The sequence below is a fragment of the Centruroides sculpturatus genome, unplaced genomic scaffold (genome assembly GCF_000671375.1).
Source record: "Centruroides sculpturatus isolate CEXI.00-Female unplaced genomic scaffold, Cexi_2.0 scaffold574, whole genome shotgun sequence".
Classification (NCBI taxonomy): Eukaryota; Metazoa; Arthropoda; class Arachnida; order Scorpiones; family Buthidae; genus Centruroides; species Centruroides sculpturatus.
The window spans coordinates 381,127-405,382 of NW_019384740.1; the positions used below are offsets into that span (position 1 = coordinate 381,127).

At 31.6% G+C, this 24,256-nt stretch overlaps 4 protein-coding genes across 5 annotated transcripts in view; 2 read left to right on the forward strand and 2 right to left on the reverse strand.

Moving 5' to 3' along the window:
* LOC111628353 (endoplasmic reticulum metallopeptidase 1-like) overlaps positions 1 to 5,527 on the reverse strand; it is a 13,510-nt gene extending 7,983 nt beyond the window's left edge. The window contains exons 1-2 of the mRNA XM_023372123.1: positions 4,972 to 5,527; positions 4,605 to 4,732 (exon numbers count right to left, since the gene is read on the reverse strand). Coding sequence (XP_023227891.1) covers positions 4,605 to 4,732; positions 4,972 to 5,404 — 561 coding nt within the window. The 5' untranslated portion in view covers positions 5,405 to 5,527. The remainder of the gene's footprint in view (positions 1 to 4,604; positions 4,733 to 4,971) is intronic.
* An 8,780-nt stretch (positions 5,528 to 14,307) lies between these two features.
* LOC111628348 (fatty acyl-CoA reductase 2-like) lies at positions 14,308 to 17,264 on the forward strand. Of its 2 annotated transcripts, XM_023372119.1 has the most exons (6): positions 14,308 to 14,430; positions 14,500 to 14,677; positions 14,750 to 14,794; positions 14,854 to 14,981; positions 17,049 to 17,138; positions 17,197 to 17,264. In XM_023372119.1, the coding sequence occupies exons 1-5, from the start codon at positions 14,393 to 14,395 to the stop codon at positions 17,053 to 17,055; spliced, it is 396 nt and encodes a 131-aa protein (XP_023227887.1). In that variant the 5' UTR covers positions 14,308 to 14,392; the 3' UTR covers positions 17,056 to 17,138; positions 17,197 to 17,264. The 2 variants fall into 2 exon arrangements, with proteins under 2 accessions (XP_023227887.1, XP_023227888.1); XM_023372120.1 differs by lacking the exons at positions 17,049 to 17,138; positions 17,197 to 17,264 and adding an exon at positions 15,167 to 15,185.
* A 2,052-nt stretch (positions 17,265 to 19,316) lies between these two features.
* On the forward strand, positions 19,317 to 20,379 carry LOC111628347. The gene is made up of 2 exons (XM_023372118.1): positions 19,317 to 19,367; positions 19,433 to 20,379. Exon 2 carries the CDS (start codon positions 19,446 to 19,448, stop codon positions 20,160 to 20,162), a length of 717 nt encoding a protein of 238 aa, XP_023227886.1. The 5' UTR covers positions 19,317 to 19,367; positions 19,433 to 19,445; the 3' UTR covers positions 20,163 to 20,379.
* Positions 20,380 to 21,401: 1,022 nt separating this feature from the next.
* LOC111628369 lies at positions 21,402 to 22,583 on the reverse strand. The gene has a single exon (XM_023372143.1). It carries the CDS (start codon positions 22,255 to 22,257, stop codon positions 21,409 to 21,411), a length of 849 nt encoding a protein of 282 aa, XP_023227911.1. The 5' UTR covers positions 22,258 to 22,583; the 3' UTR covers positions 21,402 to 21,408.
* Positions 22,584 to 24,256: the final 1,673 nt, after the last annotated feature.

Genomic DNA, 24,256 nt, shown 5'->3' on the forward strand with positions numbered 1-24,256 from the left:
CTTAAAATATGTTTTTTTAAATATTTTTTTTTTAATTTTTATAAACTTCAAACCGTATTTTTTTTTAAATCTATAAATTAAACATAATTTTTTTAAAACAATAATAATAAATTAGGCAACGAAATTCGGTCGTGTGAACAGGCTTCTACATTTATTTCAAAAGTATAAAATTTATATTTAAATTTTATATAAAATTTAATTTTAATTTTAAAATAAAAATTTAATTTTTTTTCTTTTTATTTTCCGTTTGTAAAAATTCAAAAAATAAAAATAAATTATTTTATTTCTTTGTTTTAATAATTTAAAATTAAATAAATCAATTTCAGAAATTTAAATTTTAAATAATCAATTTCAACAATAGAAAAAAAAATTAATCGATTTCAACAATGTAAAATTAATCGATCGATTTCAAATTAATGAAACACGTGAATACTTTTAAATCATCAATTTCATTATTATGATAATGAAAATGAAAATTTTAATTAAAATTAAAATCGAATTAAATTAAATTAAAAATCATCTGTTTCACTATTGAAAACAATTGAAATTAAATAATCTATTTTTATATCTTAAAAATTTAATTGAATTGTTTTTTTTTCATTATAAAACAGCATTAATTTTTGATTGTAATTAAATAATTTCTTAAATAATTTTAAATTCGAAAAAGAAATTATTTTAATAAATGTAATTTATATTTAATTATTTTTCTTAAAGTAATTTTGTATATTTTAATTATTTATTACGTTAAAAATTCTGAAATTATATTTATTAATAAATTTAGTTCATACAAACTTTTTTTAAAAAAAAATTAAAATATGTCGACCTGATTTAATAGAAAAAAAAAAATTCAAGGATATGTTTTAAGTGTCTTAACACGGAAATATATATATGTATATATATATATTTTTTTTTGTGTGTTGAAGATATATATTTATAAGGTTTTATAAAAACTTACCCTATCATGGGTGTCTTTCCTTGTAGATCTTTCATGGTCTTTCCAAGTTCACACACAACTCTATTCATACATTCTTCATTTTGCAGAGCGGCTTGATAAAGGCGTGCATATTTTTCCAATTTTTCACCATGCTCCGTTTCTGGGTCCGTGGCATCCCTCTTTTTTCTTCCACTGCTTACAAGATTACCACTAACGCTGGGTATGAGAAGTCCCAAACCAGCTAATGCTAACATGGGCATGATAAGAGAACTCAAACCATATCTCTTGTTCTGATTGTTGGCCCCGTAAGAGCTCTGTTGAGGAGAATAACCGGGGTAAGATGCCATCTGAGGGAAGTAACTCGAACCAGATGGTGCATAACTGACCGAAGGAGGGTAAGAGTAAGACGGGTGACTGCTATAAGATGGCATACCGTAACCGTATCCACCTAATCCACTTAGTCCATAAGTCCCGTGTGGCGAATAGGAAGGTGTTTGTACGTCATATTGACTTCCGGGCCTTATTGCGTAAGAATGGCTCGTGCCGGGTGCTGTTGCGTAGGCGTGGGTGGAAGAACTTCCGGAATACATGTTGTCGTGGTGTGCCTTCTTCTGTACGGGGTAGTAGTAGTAAAGATTTCCCTGAGATAAAGGTTGGTTCTTGAAATTTGTTGATGATGAACTAGATGATGGCGAGTAGGATGCATATTCCTCTCTCTTCGTGGATGCTGCGGCTGTTATGCCCACGACCATCAACAGTAGACAATTTGGCATCATCTTCTGGCTAAGGAACGGGACAAAAAAAAAGGTGTCGTTAGTTAGAATTCTCGGGGAAACAAAAGAGAAATATTGTTTTAAGGATGTCTTCTATCTTACAACTATCTCTTCGTGGGAGTAAGTGTGTCTTTATGTTCTTAATGGATGACCCGTGGTATTGAGGGAAAATATAAAGAGACGGCGAACAAACTTGACCTATAAACATACAACCTAGAACGTGATGTAAAGATTTCCTGTTATACACACGGGGACATGGTTACTAAATCAAGGTCAAGATCAAAAAGAAATTTTTCAACAGCTCCGACGTGCAAACTAAAACTCTTCGCAAACTGGAAATTCTTTTACATTTACACGAATTATGCGAAACTGTATGAAAATTTTGGCTCGAATTTCATTAAATTATGCTATAAAAATAACAATTTAACGCGCGAAATTTTATAATAAGAAAAACGAATGATTTAAAGACACATCTTCGAGTTGTGTTTCAATAAAACTACACTTTAACAGATTTTCTAAGTGATGAATAGTATAAATTCCAATTTTCTAAGGTGAATACATAATTCTAAATGTTAAAAAACATTGTAAAATCTCTATACCGACGAGCGTAATTAAATTACAAGCACTTAAAAGAGTTATATTTAACTTACCCTTTACCTTGATAATCTCACAATCCTGCACACAACACACAAATGACTACCTGACAGATCACAACTGTTAATTTTTTTAACTGATGGGGCTATGGTTAAATACAAAGGACGGTTACGTGACGTCGTCGGGGGTCGAAACACGAAAAACTATTGGCTGGCAGACGTCACGTGTACTCGACTTTTTGGAAGAGTTACGTTACGTAACGGTATATGTACTTGAATGCCATCATTCAGACCTACTTTTGTACGTAGAAAAAAAAAAACAAAATAAAGAAAAGAAAGATACTAGTAGAGCAATAGCCTTAAGGTATACCTTCTGTTTGACCGTATCTACGAGAGGGGGGTCTATATTTAGGATAGTTTACCTTCAAATTGCTTCTGAGCGAGTCGAATCTTCCGCGTTCTCTTCAGGTCATTGATCCGATTCGTCAGGACCAAGTTCATCTGTACACTCTTTATAAATTGATTTTGATCTTCTCAACTATATATACATACATACTTTTACACGGGGGCATCTTTCTATCTCGTGTCTGACTTGTGTACATCTGTACAATTTATTTATTTAATGTACAACGCATTCAAAGAGCGTATCCTATTTTTTTTTTCTATATCGCAGCTTCAATATCACTTTTTTCTTTTAATTCTAACAAAATTTAACCCCCCTTCTAATCCATTTTATATATAGTTTTACATTGTTTTAATTAAATTTTTTGCCAAAATTTCGAATATTAACGGCAGTAGGGGGATAGGAATTTGAGGACGGTTCGTAGTTATAAATCGTCCTCTAAGAACATTTTATATTCGATTTCTTAGTAAAATTTTGCCCTTCTGTCATACAAAAAAGTAAATTATATTGTTTTATTATTATATTCTTATTGTAGAACGATCTAAAAATACATTTTAATGGGTTATACTTCATCATAAATGAGAATAGTCTCTATTAAAATAACACATTACTACATTATAATTAATTAAAATTTATGTTTAGAAGGCTATAAATAAAAGACTTGAACATGTTTCCAGAGGGTAAAATTAATTAAAACACGTGAAAAATCTGTACAAAAGATCGAATGTAATTTGTTACCGAAGGTAAGCAATCAATTACTAGAGAATTTTAATTCATTAAAGTTATCTCTTGTTCTAACAAATTGCTTTTTTGGGGATTATCTCGGTATTAGCAAAGGTCAAAGGTCATATTTTGAGTGTAGAAATATAGCTGGAGTCTATAAATATATAAAAATTGGACATAATATTCATTAGAAGAGCATAAATCACATTAAACACTAATAGATTAAGTTCCTCTAAAAAAATCGCATTTTCTTCCTTTTAGTAAAAAAATACAAAATTATTATTTTCCTGCTTTTATATTTCCTCTAATCGTAGATTATGTTTCTGAAGAAACGTTTATATGTTCCTGTAATAAAATAAATTCTAATCTTTTGTACTAGTTTCGAATCTTGTAAGCCAAATTCAATTTGCATATGAAACCGTTCTTCCTCCCTTATCTACATACAAAATTATATATTAACACGGGGTTGGATAGTGGATAATATTATGAGGTGGTAAATAAGTAATTTATACAATAAGATTAGGTGTTATATAGCTAACTATAAATACATATGCTCCATTTTCCTTAGATAGAAATCCAGCTTTCCAATGGAATATACGTAAAGATTTATGCTTTTGCATGGAGTTAGATATATAAATATGCGCCTAAATATAATTATATAGTGGAAAATAAGTCATTTATACAATATAATTAACCATTAATTGGCTAGCAACACACATAATGGCACATCCTCGATTCTTCATAGAACTCCAGCTTTCCAATGGAATACACATAAATATTTGTACTTTAACATAAAATTGGATAGTAAAATGTGTATCTGAACATAATTATGTGGTGACAAATAAGTAATTTATATAATATAATTAATCATTAAATACTTAGTGACACATATACATCCTTAATTCTTCATAGTAAGAANACGAGGTGTGCTTACCTTTAATGTAGAGCTTGTTAATTAAACTCTTCTAGTTAGAAATAAAGCTGTTTTGTTGTCAAAGGATTGCAATAATTGTGAATAGCATGAGAAATTAACTCAACAGTTTCAACAGAAGAAAGAAGTGAGAGGTATGAAGTAACAGGTGTTTTTTCGAACACTAGAGAGGTTATTTTTCTGTAATGTTGATAATGGGGAAGGCTGACGTGTCTCTAGATACAAAAATTACATAAAAAATACGTACTAAATGTGTATATTCGCTAGCAGCACAGAAGAGGAAGACAATAGAGTTCTCAATAGTCGATTCGTACTGCGAGATGACGTAGAGTAACTCGATCATGACCGAACAATGGAAAGCACTAGAAGTAGCACCTAACAAATAGATAAACTGTATCATCATAACACTAATTAAACTAATGTAACCCAAACAAACACGCCTACATTAAATATTTAAATATTTTTCTACACCCTCCACAATCTGCTCTTTGGTATTAACATAAATATATCCTTTAAAAATAATTAAATTATATTTTTACGTAGCCATTTTATGTTATAAACATATGCTACAATAAGCTGTGTATTTTAGTATAATTAGATTATATATACTGTACCTGTACTACTTGGTAGTGTGTCGTAGTGGCATGCCAACAATAGACTTGGGGAGTTCGGGGGTCCAATTTTAGCCACTAAATTCGTTACTGCTCTGTAATATACGGTCATCCCGTCTACGAAGTCTGTATAGAAGTGCCCACTGGCTCGTTGGATTTGTATACGAAGGGGGTTGGAAGTTTTGCTGTGTTTTCTGATGTTCCATAACTGTTTGAGGATGTAGATGCTGGCCGATCGTTCCCTCGAGCTTCCTGTGGTCCTGGAGCCGAAATTGGTGATGGTTCCTAGCAAAATTCGTGTTCTAGTCTCGTTAAATTCAACTCTAATACTAGAATTCGTGCTCGGGGGTGCTGAATATGGAGAATCTTCATTCCATTTTTCTCCTTGTGTGATGTATCTGAGTATGGTCGTTAATACAAACACCAATTTATACATTACTATCTTCCAACTGTACTTGTTGTGTGTACAGGTAAAGGGTGTCACACCTGTTATTATATCAGGTGATGTGAATGCGGTATGAGTAGGGAATAAACTCGTGCAACTGTCATTTTAATATCATTTGCTGGCGTTTTTGTGAATATTTTATAAATTTCATGTAAATGTATTTAATTAAATTGCTTTTAAACTTTCTAAAGTTAATTACTTTTATACTAAAAGCTCTATTTTTTCATGCCTAATTATAATTAAGTAATTTATTAGTCTTATTTCCACATTTTAAGGCTTTTACTCCTCTGAATTGTAAAAAAAAATATCGTAAAATAAAGCCTTAAGTAAGCTTAAATACAAAAAGAAAGCCTTAAAGCGAACTTTAACGGGCATTTCTAGTGTAAGGTTTTATTGTATTATCCCTTATCTTCACCCTGGTTTAAGCCTGAATTCATTCGAAATTATTAAATTTTAATATATTCTTTTAAGGCTTTGACAATTTAATTATACTTAACTGTAATAATGTGAAGTTTTAAATTACTTGGTTACGTCATTTAAAACCCTCTTTAATTAAGGCATATTAAAATACGCCTTAAAGAGGGTTGGAGGTGAAGCAAGCCTTCGAGAATTTACATTATAAGCCTTTTAAAATTAATTAATGATTATAGTAAGGTGTATTTTTTAAATTACTCAATTAAATCTTTTTTAAGGCACACGTTAAAAGCCTTTAACATCTTTTAAAAGATTTTTAACCGCGTGATTCGAACACTTAACGTGTTCGAATCCTTCTAAAGGCGTAATTTATTATTATTAGGCCTTTTATTTATATTATTAGGCCTTTGACATTATTTTAAAGGATTTCTAAACACGTGAGTCGGTGTTTTAAGCCTTCTAAGGCAGGCTTTAGTAAAAAATTCAAGCCTTTAACATACTTTTAAAGTATTTTAAGCCAATTAAGGCTCACTTAAAATACATTCTTAAATTTTTGCTATGCTTTTAAATACTAGATTTCAGTCTTTATTAAGGCTACTTATACTTTTCTTAAGGCTCTGCTGAGCCTATAATTATATGTATTTAATTATTTTTTTAAAGTACTTACACGTTTTAAACTTCAAAAATTCGATTTTTCAAGTGTTTTATAGCTTTTAAAATGATTTAAAATACAAAAAAAAAATAGGAGAAATTTTTCAATTTTAACAACACATATTTTATTTTTTTTGTTAATGAAAATTTATTTATTTTTACATCAACGACTTAATAATTACAATAAAAATAAAAAATGATAATTGACATTTTTATTGGACAACATTACATAAATTTTATAATAAAAAATAAAAATAATANAGCACTTAAAAGAGTTATATTTAACTTACCCTTTACCTTGATAATCTCACAATCCTGCACACAACACACAAATGACTACCTGACAGATCACAACTGTTAATTTTTTTAACTGATGGGGCTATGGTTAAATACAAAGGACGGTTACGTGACGTCGTCGGGGGTCGAAACACGAAAAACTATTGGCTGGCAGACGTCACGTGTACTCGACTTTTTGGAAGAGTTACGTTACGTAACGGTATATGTACTTGAATGCCATCATTCAGACCTACTTTTGTACGTAGAAAAAAAAAAACAAAATAAAGAAAAGAAAGATACTAGTAGAGCAATAGCCTTAAGGTATACCTTCTGTTTGACCGTATCTACGAGAGGGGGGTCTATATTTAGGATAGTTTACCTTCAAATTGCTTCTGAGCGAGTCGAATCTTCCGCGTTCTCTTCAGGTCATTGATCCGATTCGTCAGGACCAAGTTCATCTGTACACTCTTTATAAATTGATTTTGATCTTCTCAACTATATATACATACATACTTTTACACGGGGGCATCTTTCTATCTCGTGTCTGACTTGTGTACATCTGTACAATTTATTTATTTAATGTACAACGCATTCAAAGAGCGTATCCTATTTTTTTTTTTTCTATATCGCAGCTTCAATATCACTTTTTTCTTTTAATTCTAACAAAATTTAACCCCCCTTCTAATCCATTTTATATATAGTTTTACATTGTTTTAATTAAATTTTTTGCCAAAATTTCGAATATTAACGGCAGTAGGGGGATAGGAATTTGAGGACGGTTCGTAGTTATAAATCGTCCTCTAAGAACATTTTATATTCGATTTCTTAGTAAAATTTTGCCCTTCTGTCATACAAAAAAGTAAATTATATTGTTTTATTATTATATTCTTATTGTAGAACGATCTAAAAATACATTTTAATGGGTTATACTTCATCATAAATGAGAATAGTCTCTATTAAAATAACACATTACTACATTATAATTAATTAAAATTTATGTTTAGAAGGCTATAAATAAAAGACTTGAACATGTTTCCAGAGGGTAAAATTAATTAAAACACGTGAAAAATCTGTACAAAAGATCGAATGTAATTTGTTACCGAAGGTAAGCAATCAATTACTAGAGAATTTTAATTCATTAAAGTTATCTCTTGTTCTAACAAATTGCTTTTTTGGGGATTATCTCGGTATTAGCAAAGGTCAAAGGTCATATTTTGAGTGTAGAAATATAGCTGGAGTCTATAAATATATAAAAATTGGACATAATATTCATTAGAAGAGCATAAATCACATTAAACACTAATAGATTAAGTTCCTCTAAAAAAATCGCATTTTCTTCCTTTTAGTAAAAAAATACAAAATTATTATTTTCCTGCTTTTATATTTCCTCTAATCGTAGATTATGTTTCTGAAGAAACGTTTATATGTTCCTGTAATAAAATAAATTCTAATCTTTTGTACTAGTTTCGAATCTTGTAAGCCAAATTCAATTTGCATATGAAACCGTTCTTCCTCCCTTATCTACATACAAAATTATATATTAACACGGGGTTGGATAGTGGATAATATTATGAGGTGGTAAATAAGTAATTTATACAATAAGATTAGGTGTTATATAGCTAACTATAAATACATATGCTCCATTTTCCTTAGATAGAAATCCAGCTTTCCAATGGAATATACGTAAAGATTTATGCTTTTGCATGGAGTTAGATATATAAATATGCGCCTAAATATAATTATATAGTGGAAAATAAGTCATTTATACAATATAATTAACCATTAATTGGCTAGCAACACACATAATGGCACATCCTCGATTCTTCATAGAACTCCAGCTTTCCAATGGAATACACATAAAGATTTATACTTTAACATAAAATTGGATAGTAAAATGTGTATCTGAACATAATTATGTGGTGACAAATAAGTAATTTATATAATATAATTAATCATTAAATACTTAGTGACACATATACATCCTTAATTCTTCATAGTAAGAACTCCAGCTTTCCAATGGAACTTACAAATATTTGTACTCTAACAAAATTATATAGTAAAATATGTACCCAAACATAATTATATAGTGGAAAATAAGTGATTTATACAACATAATTAAACATTAAATAGCCATCTATCTACACGCGCGTAACCACGATCATTCATCAGATAAGACTCCATCTTGCCAATAAATTATAAAGAAGAATATATATTTTAATATAGATTAAGTAATTCATTTAAACTTTTTATCAGGTTATCGAGTCTAATTCATTAGATAGAAAAAGGAGAAAAATTGGAAATCGGTCACATAACTTCTAGGAAACGACTTTATGGATCACTAATCCACATCAACAATTTCCGTTTAGACCATCTAAGCATAAATTTCTATATTTTCCCCTAGAAAAATTTAGCACAATTATATATCGAAAAAATGTAAAAAATCCTTTCGAAAATCTATTAAAAAAATTAGATATACAAGGCTACAATAAATCCGGAGATATACAAAGATATATGGATTAAGTAGAAGTTGTATTATATTAGTGTTCAATTTATTATCCAGATAAGGAGAAAAAGTGGATAGAAGAGAAGAAAAAAAAAGAATAAATATAGATGTACGATAAGTTTTCTCGCAGCTTAATGGGTGGCGTGTAGCGTGAGAAGTGGATATCTATCGAGCGTGATATCGTATATCCTGCGAATTGGGTGGAGTACAGACAACACGAACAGACACTCCGTTATCGAGGAGAAATCAAAAATAAACTCGATCACGTACTGTACATAAAAGATTATGTTTCCGAATCTGTAACCATACATGCCATATTAATTCGACTCTCTTCTAATTGTTTAATGCGATATTTCGAACCTCCAGTAAAATAATCTGCCAACGACGGACGGCCGTTCACGAAACAACCTCCAAACAACGGCCATTTCTTTCTGTTTAAACAGAATTGCACACAAAAACCGACCTGCAAACAACGACCAAACGGAGTTCTTCCTCAATTAATTTACCATTAGACGTATAAAATTCATATATTTATTTTCTTATATTTAAATTAAATTTAATGCTTTCGTGTTATGAAGGTTAAAAGGATAGTTTTATAATAAATATACGGTAGAAATGGACATAATAAATAAGACTGGACATAACCTAGATAAAGTGTGTTACACTAGGCATAAGCAAAGAGCAAAAGTCTAGGTCATGTGGTTTAAGATTTTCCTACAAAGTTGTCGAGAACTGCAAATCTCTTAGGAATACGTCTCGAGTGCAGAAAAGTTCAAAGATTAGGTAATGAGGTCGATCAATTTGGGACGGTAGAAAGGGCTACACTTTGATTTGTTTCGTGTCTGCATTTAGCGTTATTATGTAATAACGAGGAAGACCTTCTTCCTGAATTTCTTCGTTAATTTCCTTTTGTTTATTATTAAAAATAGAAAAAAAAATTCTGTGTTTTTTTCCCTTAAATAATTCAGTTTTTTCTGGGTTTTATTTTTATTAAAAATGTTAGTCTATTATTAACTTTAGCTCAATTGTAATTTTCGTGTACGCTCAAACCTGTGAACAACGGCCACTGACGGGAATACAAAATAGAAAACAATAATAGCCGTTGTTTACAGGTTATTTTGTTGGCATAATAAAAAGAAACGTATATATATATATATACTTTTATAAGTTTATAATATAAGGAATAAAGAGTAATGCAAAAGTCAGTTAACCGAAATATATTTAAAAGAACTACAGATGGTTAACTGGCTTTTGGGTCATCCTTCATTTTTTTTTTTTGGATCTATTCAAGATAAATATCAAAGGTACAAAAGTCAGTTAACCGAGATGCGTGTTAACGAACCTATGGCGGTTAACTGACTTTTGGGCTACCCTATAATTGTTTTTTTTGTCTCCGTCTTTTATAAAAAAACACAAAAATATCACTACGTATCGAAAATTCTTCGCCTATTTTTTCTGCTAGAGTTTATTTAAAAATCATTTGTTGTTTTGGAAAGTACACTTGATTATATCTATATATAGAAGAATTATTACCAAAAAATAAAAAAAAAACCTGGATTTACCCATCAAACTTTTAGTTTACGTGCTCTTATATAGGGCTAATATATAGACCATAACATTATTTACCATTTAAATGATTGACAGAATGGATATTATTGCCATTCCTGTTGGAAAACTCTAAACACATTGTCCTAGTAAGCATCATTATTACCTTAAAAAAATAAATAATAAATAAATGCAGTAAAACCCGTTCAAAACGAAACCTTAATAAAACGGAAACCTGCCTAAACGAATAAAAATTCTTCGTTACACGGGCGATTTTCAATATTAAAAAAAAACCCTGTTTAAAGCGGAAAAATACAGTAAAATCTGTGTAAACCGAATGGCACGATAGCGAATGTTTTTTCCATTTTAGACAGGTTTTACTGTACTCGATTCCGTGCTATTCCGGTTTACGCAGGTTCTACCATATATAAATAGAGTAAATAATATTATTAATACGTTCTTCTTCTTCTGGGTGTCCTAATTTCGATACACGAAAGTAGGCCTATAGATCGTTCTTCTGTGAATAAAAATACTATCTAATCCTTCATCACTGATGTACAAATAATAATAAAAATAAAAATAATAATAATATATATATATATATAAAAGAATGCAATCAAATATACTGGCATTCAAAATAAAACAATCTTTTATCCGTTCCATAAAGAAACAGGTTACAGGTTAAAAAGAATTAAAATAGAATCTTTTCATCCCTATTTTCAACCTTATCTTTACACTTAAACTGATGTTAAAAATAGATTAACCAAAAAAATTACAATGAAAGAATTTTTTTGTAATATTTTATGAAGATAAATATTGTTTTAAAATGTACACAACTCGGTATCAGATGAAGGAAAATTCGTAGAAAATAATAGAAGATTTCTATTTAAAAAAAAAATAATAATAAATAAATAAAAATTATCGATTGTTTGGCATTGAACTTGTGTTCTAAATATTTTTATTTATTAAAGTAATAAATTTTATTTATTTATTTAATAGAGGGAAAGTACGGACATGATGAGAAAATCATCCTCCTCCTCCTCCTCCTCCTCCTCCTCCTCCTCCAAGATTTTTACAAAAATCTTGAGGGATTTTTTCTGTGTGTGTGGGGGGGACACGATTTTATTCACCCACTTTCAAGCAGAATAATTCCTTTGCCTTTTGTCAAAAATTTCTGAAATTTTGCAGGGGAGTTTGTGTGTTATGGGTATTGATGCTGTTAAATTTTGGTGGTTAAAGGTCGGGGGGTTAGGGAGATAGAGGGAATCGTTACGAGGGGATTAGCAGTTGTAATTTCTTTATAAAGATCATCTCTTACTTTGAAAATTAAGCTTTACGCTATCTTATAATAATTAATAATATAAATAAATCATAACAGATGGCGTCATATACGATTTTAAATGTTTTAGCCTGGAAAGTTACGCAACTCGTTAATGAAGGTTTTTTTTTTTTTTAAATTCAAACATAACGGCTTTTACGTTTTCTGTTCTAACTTATTTTGTTTTGGAAATCGTTTGATTTTTAATCTGAAAATGGTCTTTAAAAATGGCCGTAAAACATTAGTATTAAAATTTTTCTGCTGCATTAAAGGATGTATGAGAGTTAATATATACTGAAGCGGTTATTTAATGACACGTTTAAATTAAAATATAAATATATTATTACATTTTATAACGATACTATATGTATCTAAAAGTCCAGAACGAGTTGGTTAACTTTCCCAGCAAAAAAAAATTTAAAATTGTAGTGGCGCCATCTGTTATCCAATTTTATTTAAAAAAAAGCCTTTTATATTATTAATTGTTATAAAATGACAAAAAGCTTAATTTTGAGGGTAGAGACGAGTTTTACTTAAAAAAAAAAGTTGTAAATGTTAATAACGAGTAAAATCTTTATTAAGTCCGATCCTACTCGAGATATGACACATGACCCCCTCTATCTCCCACCCTCTCGACCTTTGTCCACCATAACTTCATTGCACCAATGCCCTTAATATGCAAAATTTCAGAAATTTTACCGAAAAACACATGATCTTTTCTGAAATTTAGCAAATTGCAATACTTAAGGGTGTTCAATTCCTTACAAATACAATTAAGATAAAAATAGTTGTATCAAAAAGTAAGCATACAACAAAAAAAGCCAGAAAATCCAGCACAAAACCGAAAATTTTAATACGAAACAGAGTTTTAAAATACTGTCATCGGATTACAGCTGACATTACTGTAGACCAGAGTTGTCATCTGTAAGATAATGGGATAATCGCTACGATAATTTCACAAATACACCTTACTCCCCCAAAAAATGCTAAATGTCTGATAAAAGAATCAGTGTAAGTCAACAATTTTATGTAATTTGGTACTTGCTTGAGTGGCAACAATCACTCTGAATATTTGCCAGGAACAATATATATATACTGTGCTAATTACATATACTGTTGATTACATAGAGAGTTATACAAAGCTCTTGATATATAGTATATATATGTGTCCAGATTACAACAAGAAGAATCTTAATTTATATTCCTGACCCAGATTTACTTCGATGTGAAAGTTATGTGCATGCTGCGAGTCTGTCATTGCCAGGAAAATGGCGATGACAGATTAGTTCGAAAACGTGGCACCGACAGTTTCTCTTCACTTTGAATCTAGAAGTAAAAAAAACGAGCTACCATGAGAATCCATGTCTTCCTGAAGAAGTTCAGGAAGACAAGGATTCTGTGAGAAACTTCCCGTCTCTAACAGCGACTGTCCTGGCCAGCAGAACAAGGAAGAGTTTACCTATATTAGCACCATTAGCTGCATATGTATCACGGATTATGAATCCCAATGACATTGACAGGATCCAATCCATTGATAACAAGTGGCAAAAACTATCCCACATAGATCTTCCGGATGGCATAGGTGTGTTGAAGGAAGTCGATAAATATGGTAAAGACTGAAGAATTTGAAAGACTGAAGTGACAGTTACCCATTTACAAATATGGCGTCATTTGTGTTGTGTTTATTATCGTTCCCGCATTCAAATTCTTCCCACAAAAGAGTTCTTTTTCAAAAATAAACCTAAACAAAATAAAAATTAGAAATAAGTTGTCCACTGAGACTTTAAAATGGAATATGGCTTGCAGTATTACTTATAAACTTTTCATCAAAACAATTGGATATCGTGCATTGGGATTTGGGTTACCATACTGGAGGAAATCGAGTACAATTACACCACTGAATGAGATGCTTGGGACCTTATCGCAGCCGTAGACCGTACCCGTAGGAGCAAAACGATCAAAAGAACCATATTCTAAGTATGACCTTCCGCATGATATTGCTCCACAAAATCACGTTGCATGCAATTGCAAGTCGCCTCGTTTCTCTAAGACTGTAACTGCGAAACTTTTGTACAAATAGTGTTTGTAAGTACTTAAACTGAATACACATTATAAAATAGCTTGTACGAGTCTATTAGTGTCTTATCAACTGTATTCCTTTATAAGTATTGAATACAATATACGTTGTATATCTTAATTTCAGGTATTCGTGCACACATCGACAGCTTACGCTTTCTGCAATAGAAAGGAAGTGGACGAAAAAATTTATACAATGTCCAGAACTTGTGAAGAATTTAAGAAAATCGCAAAGTATTATAGTATGACACTTTAAATGCATTTTTCAACATTGTCATCTTATTGATATTTTTCTAATTGTAGTCTAGAAAATATCGATTCAGCAAAGATAACAGAGGGAAATGTTTTCGAAGGTCGACCTAACACCTATACTTTAACAAAGGCCATAACAGAAAATTACTTAAATAACTTCTGTAGAGATTTACCTGTAGTTATCGTAAGACCTTCTATGGTAGGTTGCACTTGGAAAGAACCTATTCGCGTAAGTAAATTTTTTCATGTATTAAAGTAAATTAACCACTAATGTAAAAACGTTGTGAATTTCTTTTTCTAGGGATGGAACGATAACCATAGTGGTGCAGATTATTTAATTGCCTCCGTAAGTACATTTAAACTCTTTTGGAGATGAAGAAAGGATTAAAAATTGCGTACTTTCAGGGATTAAAAGGAATACTCAGAAGCATATTAATCGACGAAGACAAAATTTGTGATTTTATTCCTGCAGACACAGTGATTAATTTGATGTTGGCTGCCGCTTGGAAAAAGGCGGCGATTCTTCATCGAAGGTAATTTTTTTTTTTTTTTGAAAATTCTATTAAAAAAAATGTTAATTATAAAAATATTGTAAATGCTAACGAGCAATTATTTATTGTGATATTGTCACAATGCGGGGCTGCAATTTTTAATCATATTTTTAATTTATTTAATTTAAAGTATATCATCTCCACCTAAAATTTATCACTAATTTCAGGTGATGATATCGTGCCTCCGTACATCATACTTTTCCTGTTATCAATAGAGTCGTACCGGTCACGAACCTAACTTCTTTCGGGGGAAAATTTTCGAATTGAAATAACGAAACTTTTGGTTCGCATGAGAAGTTCATATATCGGGTCGTCCTGAACCTAAAATTCCCATTTACATAAGCATAAACATTCATAAGCAATTTATTTCAACATCAATTCATAAGCATAAACATTCACGATTTCACATAATAAATAATTCAATATGAATAATTTTAGTTTTACAGTAATACTTAAAAATGTAAATTATGCATCGGTAACGTTCATTCGAATATTTCACGTATTCTAAATAATTCAAGCAAATACTTCTTGCACAAGACAAATGCTAGCATGACGCACTTAAATGGAATGAAGAAACAGTACAAAATATTCCGGACTTTATGACAAAAGTGAATTTACTAATCAGTTCGTGTTTTCCTTAAACACGAAAGGTATAAAACTTTGTTGAGATGGAGAATCAGAAAATGTTCTGTATTCGATGCATAATCGATCCTCTTTGCGAAATTATTCGATTTTATGGAATCGAAAGTTTGGCAACTTGTTCTCATTTGCCTTCACGATCCAATAGAATGGGAAAATTTTGCTCTCAGATTATAGAATTTCTAATGTGGATCAACGCCGCTACGTATATTCTGATGATACTGTTTTATAATAGTACAATACGAATACCTTGCGAATCGTGGTTGAACGAATCTCAAGAGCATAAATTCATTCATCTCGTATACATAGTTATTTTTACCTCCATGCTCTCCGCCATATTTTCTATCATACGCCGCAAGTTGCTTATTTTCTCAATACAGACAAGTTATGCGGAAGAAAAGTACAAAATAGAAAATATCGTTAATGTCGTTCTGAAATTACAATTGGCAATTGTTATCTTCACTACGTTTAACAGATCTTTAATCAGAACTACGAAAAAATATCTATATATTTATGAAGCGGAGGGAGGAACAATGGCGCTGATCTGCACAACGTTCATGACAACAATTGAGTGTTACATGTATGGTTATATGATAGTTAATGGCACGTTATTCTTCGTAATCATGATTATAATAAAACACCGTTTTATAGCATTGTCTGAAGAATTAGAGAATGTAAAACTGATCGAGCGTATGCAGAATTACAAGTAATAATAGTAAAGCATACAGAATTAATGGAACAGGTCCATCGCTTAAATGACTATTACAAAAGTTCGATATTCTTGATATACACTTTATTCATCTGGTTACTTGCAATTATACTCAATATTACAGTGACAACTAAAAAATATGACATCGTGTACACTTTATCAACAATTGCTTTTCTTGGCAACGTCATAATTGGATGGCTTTATTTTATTTTCATCGTCTCCACCGTTTCTACTGCTGTAAGTATTCTCTCGTTGAATCTTGCTCAGAGTATTTAACCTTTCTTTTAACAATTTCGTAAATGCTACTATTGTAATTATATGTAATAGCAGCGCCTAGGTTGTCCTTAATTTCCTAATTAATCAAATGAGCGGATATGCCACTGGAAGGTAACCTTAACGCTATTAGAGCCAACGAAAGAGTTAATCGGACATAAATGCATATGTGCGGGCAACTTTCTGTTATATTTACTACTAGACCTAAATTATAGAGCCGTATTTTATTTTCAATAATTACAACAAATTATTCTTTTACGAAACTTAAGATTTCACTAATATTATTTCATGTTTAGGCGTACGGATCGTTTCAAGAAATCAGAAAATTCAGTTATCTGCAAATCTGCATCACTAAGAAGTTAAAATTAATCATTTCACACATTCGTAATTAAATGATTCCTTTTACTTAATACGATATTTTCCTATAGATACTGAATTTCATGAAGAGATTCGGAAAGATTCCTCTCGGCATGACCTGTAGCGATTTCTTCGTCATCACCAGAAAAACTCCCTTAAAGGTATGGATTTTTGAAATTATAAATTTCAATTCTGTTTTATAATCTTTTAATATTTCAGGTGAGCAAAGCGTTACGTTCTGCATTTTCTATCGTTTGCGATGTACGAAAATCCTCTGGTCGTTGTGGAACTTCGACACTAACGTACTAAAGAAACATATTCTCTGATAATTTCACTTTCCTTATAAAATCTTATAGTTATTTCAAACTGCACAGGTTGACAGTGATTATTTACATGTATACAATTATTACACAAGTAGGGCCTATTGTAGCTATTGTATATTATATTATACACTAATAAATAATACGCTAGCCATAAAACCTAAAAATATTTTGTGGAATGAAAAAAAAAAAACACTAACTGACCATCACAGTTCAATACGTTTGATGTGTTGTACTAAATAGGAGATAACTATTGATATTGGAGTGATAAATATTGAAATGTTCGGTTATGCCAATATATACAACCTACCAATAATAGAACTACAATAGACCCCCTATAAAACGGGTTCCTATAATTACGATTCCTATAAGACAGCGAAAAAATTGCGACGGTATCCGTAAAAAACGGTAAAAAACTCCTATAATTACGTAAAACGTCATCGAGCAGCCGAACTACTTTCCACCGTCAAGCGCGCCACGCTACGGAGAGATTACTATCGTCTCTACAGTATTATATATAAATTAGGTACTGTATATATAATTATATATTAACTTAATTTATTGTAACTTTATTATAATTATATATATATTTTCCGCCTTCTGGCGCCACGCTACGGAGAGTTTAGGCGAACTATCGTCTGTAGAGTATGTAAATTAGGTACCGTAAGTCTAATACAGTACTGTAATTTTATACATTTCTTGTGAAAGAAACATTTCTTATTCAACGGCGATAAAAATTATTTATATTAATGATGTCTCCAAAGTTCAGCGAAGTTTTCGCAGAAAAATAACATCAGAAATCGCGGCCGCGGTTTGCTAAGTTGTTCCGCGACGAAAACAAGCTTGATCAATGGCGATGTCGAATGGTGCACACTCGGTAAGTAATCCTACAATTTTTTGTTTATAGCGTAGTTTATTCGGATTATTTTCAAAAAAAAATATATACGTATTTTGGAAATGTCGAGTCGGATTAGTCTAGAATCGATTAATTTTATGGAAGAAAACCTTTCAAACAGCCGTAGTCCGTAAACTTGACACGTGTCGGGCTGTGATTGGAAGGACTCGTAAGAAATCGGATTCCTAAAGAATGGAACGTATCTACTGTCTTATAGGGGGGTCGACTGTAATTGTTTAGTAAATATTTTTGTAATAATTTCCTTAAATGTAATCGTATACATTTGTTTGAAAGTAATAAAACTAACATTATTCTCTTTGATTTCGTTTACATTCTTTGCATCCCTTTTTATCCTTTAATCAAATATACAAGATGTGGGACTATCTCATTGATTTAATTGGCATAATTATGCCAAATAAATTGATGTGCCGTGTTTTACTTATTCTGCTTTTAATCTCTAAACGGCACTCCTCTTTTGCATCTGTTATAGCTCCTAGGTACTGTATCTTGCATTTGTTATTTGCTAAATTTCAGTCATTTCACAAAACCAAACTATTGTTCATCAATTTCTATCGTCTTCCTAAATGTACTGTACTTTCTATATTATTTTCATAATCTTAAATCAATGTATCAGAAATTTTATTCCTTTGTAGTTACTATCCTCTGCCTGCTTCTTGTCTGTGTTGGTGAGCTTGTTGCTGAGGTTTACTTTTGTGTTTCTTGGGCTCTATTGAGTGTTTTTTTTCCTGCTGTTTTTGTCATTTTGGTTACTATTTGTGTTGCTGCTTAGATTTTGAGTCAGTTTTTCATTTTCAATAAGCTATATTTTTCATTTTCACGTGTTTCTTATTTGTTACACTTAGCCATCTCGGTGTCTGTTTTTGGCTTTGCCAGGAAGAAACAGTTAGTTTCTTTGATTTAATCGATTTTTAACTTTCACTCGATCATCTTGTTTGTGCCTGGCTTTTGTAAATTTTCAGTTTTTAAAGTGTCTTTGTTGAACGGCACGTGAAAAGTGGTTGTACGTAAATATGCAAATTAGTAGATATGACGTAGTAGACGACTGTTTCTCGTGGAAATATGCAAATCAATTGGTAGTACGACGTTTGTCGTTGCATGCTGTGTGTGTTCAACGATAGTTTTCTCTACGATTTTTATACAATCAAGTTATTTAGGTGAATTTTAATCCTAAATTTTTGTTAAACATTACGATAATTGTTATTAATTTTTAATTTAATAGTAATAGGGCGTTAATGAGTTTTTTGGAGACATCAGTTTTGACGAATTTTGCTCCGGTTGTACAATCCGGAAATTTAATGGAATCGGAATTAGGTTTGGAATCAATTATAGATAAAGCGTTTAAATTTGCTGTAAAGTTAGAATTACAACCGATCGATGGTGTGTGCAGTTTATGTTCAAAAACTTGTAAAATATACTATCGAAGCGATAGAAAATCGTATTTGTTAAGATGTAGCAATTGCGGTAGAAAATATTCTGTTTATGATGGAACCTTTAAGGGCAAATGTGGCAATATTTTGTGGGGTGGAATTTTGTCTTTCATATGGCATTACCTTTGTTTGGAATGCACGTCAAGAAATTCGGCTGTTGTTGCAGATATTTCAAGAAAGGCAGGCATCGATAGGTCAAACCACATACATTTAGTGATGCTTATAGCTATGAATAACATGACCTCATTTAAAATAGGAGGCCTTAATAAAACCGTCGAATTAGACGAGACAGTAATATGCAAACGTAAATACGAAAAAGGGTGTATACTGAAATCTACAAAATGGGTCGTAGGAGGAATATGCAAGGAAGACAATAGTTGCTTCATTTGTGAAGTGAACGACAAATCTGAAACCACGCTAAATTCGGTTGTGCCTAAATTTGTAAATTCTGATAGTCTAGTTATAACCGACGAATGGAAGGGCCAGCTAGAAACCCGGGAGAAATATTCCAAATATTCGTAAAACACTTGAGTAAATATATCCAGGTACCGGAAGAACATCGAAATGGATAGAACCAGAGAGTGTTCCCGTCGCACCAGTTTCTAATATAAAAAAGAAGAAAAAACAGGAAAAAAGGACAACATAACAAAGAGAATGAGTAATAAAACAAAGAAAAGACCGTCCACAGGTGCTGAAGAATCGACTTCGTCGGGGTAAAAGCAGAAAAGAAAAAGAAAAAATCACTAACGTGAGTAATGATTTCAATAATCTACTAGAATAAGTTATGTTAGTTTAGGACGCTCGGCCGCTCCGTTCGAACTATAGGTTATCGCACAATCTCGAGAAGAGTTCAAAACGGTGACCGGAAATTCCGCCATTTTGGCACCATAGATAACAATAACCGAACTTAGGTTTTCAGGTGTTTAGCTTCCCCTATAATTTTGGTTTTTCTCAGCCAACTAGGTTTCGAGTTTTTCTAATTTTACTAGATTGCAGCATTTATGGTTTTTGATGTTTTTCTGAGTTGTTCAGCATTTTCGGTTCAGTTCATAGTTAGGCATTACTAGGCCAGTTTCAACTGCCTAGCCATTTTCGGTGTTAGTTAGTATTTTCGCATTTTCGTGGTGTCTGTTTATTTTAGTTATTTTTCCTTTGTTGGTGCTTTGTTCCCTCTGTTAGTTTCGTCTTTGTAGGCCACCCCGTTTTAGAGTTTTTCGGTTATACTGTTTTGCAGTCAGTGCCGTAACTAGCCATTCCTGTGCCCTGTGCAAGAATTTGCAATTAGGCCCCTTAATTAATTAGGTTTGGGAAATAATAAAACAAATACATGCATTTTGGGTTCCCCTTCCAAGTGGGTCCTGTGCGGGTGCACAGGGCCGGATTAACCCACTTTGGGGCCCTAGACATTTTCTTCTTACCGGGCCCCCCTCCCTCTTCCACATGAAATAAAGCACACAAAAGATTTAAAACAAACCTAAATACTGTAATGTAGAAAACTAAAACAAATCTTAATTTTAGTTTTTCTAGAAAAGTTTGAACAGTTTGTTTATAAATTTAAAAAAATTGAAATTTATTTTATTAAATGTCTAACAAAAGTTGTTATACAATAACAATATTACCTTAAAATATCAATTGTTTAATTTAACGTTTTTGTTTAATATTTAAATAAATATTTTACTCATGAGAGATAAATTGACTAATAAAAAGGATAATTTAAATAAAAGCCAAGATAGTTTAAAAAATTAAGTACTGTATAAATAAACTTTATTTAAAAATTCTGTTTTCTAGTCTTTAATTCAGCAAAATTATCAATTATTTCATCATAATTAATATTATCCAAAGCATTTTGTTCGATGTATAAAACAGCTAAAGAATTTAATTTTGATTCACTCAGTGAGTTTCGTAAATAATTTTTTACACGTTTTAATACTGAGAATGATCTTTCACCAGATGCATTCGATATAGGCAAAGTTAAATATATTCGCAATAATATTTCTGTATTTGGAAATGTTGATACTATTTTTGTGCTCTTTATAAATTGCAGCATATCAGATGGCAACGTTAAATTTTGGCTTTTACAAATTAACTTAAATTGCAACAATTCCTCGTCCAATTCTTCGGTATCAATGTCGCCACTGTACCATTTTTTTAACAATGCGGTATTAATTGATATGTCTTCGTCGTCGCCATCAGCTATGTTTGTATGAAAAATTTTAAAAATTTCATCAATATCTTTGTAACTTTTGCTTCTAACTTTTAATTCAAAAGAGATTTTATCACAAATTACGTAGAAACAATTTCGCTTAAACATTTCTTGGCCCTGACAAAAACTTAGATTTTCCTCATCATTATAAGCATCATCAAAAAAACGTTTTCTTTTTTGGGACCTTTTTTTAAAATCACAATACACTTTTATTTCTGACGTGCTTAATGCCTCTGCTTCTATTTCCAGAAATGAACTTCTTAAACTATTAACGTAATCATATAAATTGTCAAAAATATTTACTGCAAACGAGAGTGGCAAAGTAGGATTTTGTAAGGATTGACTGCTTGCATTTATTCTGGAAAGAATTTTATCCCAAATAACTGTTAACAAAATGAATTCTAAAGTATTCATTTTGTTTGCTATTTTTCGTGATTCTTCTTTAACAGAACATTTCTGAGATTCGTCTGAAGATATTTCAAGAAGAGCACTTTTTATTTGGTCAAACCCAAAGCGAATTGCCTTAACTGCATCAGCTCTACAAGACCATCTCGTAGTACATAACTTTTTTACTGTAAAATGTTTATTATTTGCGGCAAAACTTTTTTCTAAAATGTTCCACCTATACGTAGAAGCCGAAAAAAAGGTACAGGTAACCCCCGTATAACACGGCACTTCTATAGCACGGATTCGCTCTAACACGGTTCGAGAATTGGTACCATCCCCCGTATAACACGGTACTTTTATAGCACGGATTCACTCTGACACGGTTCGAGAATTGGGTAAAACCCTCGTACAACAGGAAATGTAATAAATTTTTACATACTTAAGTAATAATAGTTCACGAAAATTATTATTTTCGTGAACTATTAGTACTTAAGTATGTAAATTTTCTCTTCTCGCCTTCTGTCGATACACGTGGTCCTTCTCGAAACTTGTTTCAATGTTGCCAGATCGCGACGCTTCTGCTTCTGATGTTGCCGAATGTTTTTCCCTTATTCCATACTTGCTTTATTCTTCATAAGTGCTTAGCACCATATAAGGAAATTTATAAAGACCTTTTAACTAGAAGCAAGCAATCTAAAATTACATACTTTTTGCAAAAGGTAAAGCATGGATCTGAAGATAATGCAGAAAAATGCTCAGAGGATAAGGATAACTTGCCAAATAGAAAACGCTCTCGGTTAATTAATAGTGTTTTTAGTGATGACGAAGAAAACATTGTTTAATTTATATTAATATGTATCACTTAANAAAATAGACAGTTTGACCGGGCCCCTCAAAAATCCGGGCCCTAGACATTTGTCTCATTTGTCTATTCGATGATCCGGTCCTGCGGGTGCACCTCTTACACTTGCCTAGTTACGGCACTGTTTGCAGTATTTCGGTTTTCAGTTCTGTTCTTTTCCTTGGTTTAAGTTATAAGTTATTACTTTTAAGGTAGTTTAAGTAGTGTACGTGTAGTTTAAGGGTCTTTCTAGATGGCATGTGTATCTAGTTCTGGAAACACGGGCCGGGAGCCGATGCTCGGACGTCTCGTCGGTCCGTAAAAAGCTTAGGGAGCTTTTGGATATTATTTTGGAAAGCTGCCCAGAAGAATGCAGCTCTGCTGTTCGGAAAGAGAACAGAACTAAAATTCGTGAAGCTGCAAATGATCTTTTCTTGCTAGCGGACGAGACGATCTGAGCATCGGTTAATCGCGGTATTCCGCAACCGGTGTGCCATCACAAGGTGAAAGATGTGACGTAAACGTTTACATATTCTATTAATTTCAAGTTTTATTTATATATTTTTATCACAGTTGCTGTATTTCTTATGCTTGTATTTCATTGTCTGCCGCAGCACTGATGAAATATGATGATGATCATTTATTCTTTATTACAAGTCCCGCATTTTTATGTATTTTAAATTAAATGTAAAATACATTTGTTCCCAGGCGTTGATGTCTGTTTTAATAATAGGTTAATGGCATTACGTAATTATATTAATAGTATCATATCATACACGTTTGTGAGAAGAATAACATTTTGGTGTGCCGCAAGTAGAAAAAGGTTGCGGAATAAAAATCATAGCTAAATTTTATTACAGTAGAGTCTCGAAAACTCGGCACTCGATAACCCGGCAGTCCGGATAACTCGGCCACGCCTTGGCAGAGCAAAAAAATCCTGTTAATTAATTTTCATTATAGATAGCTTTATGCCTCATAAAGTATTTTTCTGAGGTCTGTCTTATCGGGTAAATTACTGTGCACAGTGTATTCATTAATTTTCATTTTCATGTAGTAAAGGCTCTATGCCTTCATAAAGGATGTACTTTCCCCTTGTTTAAGGGTATTTGAGCAGTTTATTCTCTGTTGTATTCTCAAGTAAACAATACATACAAGTACAGTACAGTATTTTCTGAGGAAACANAA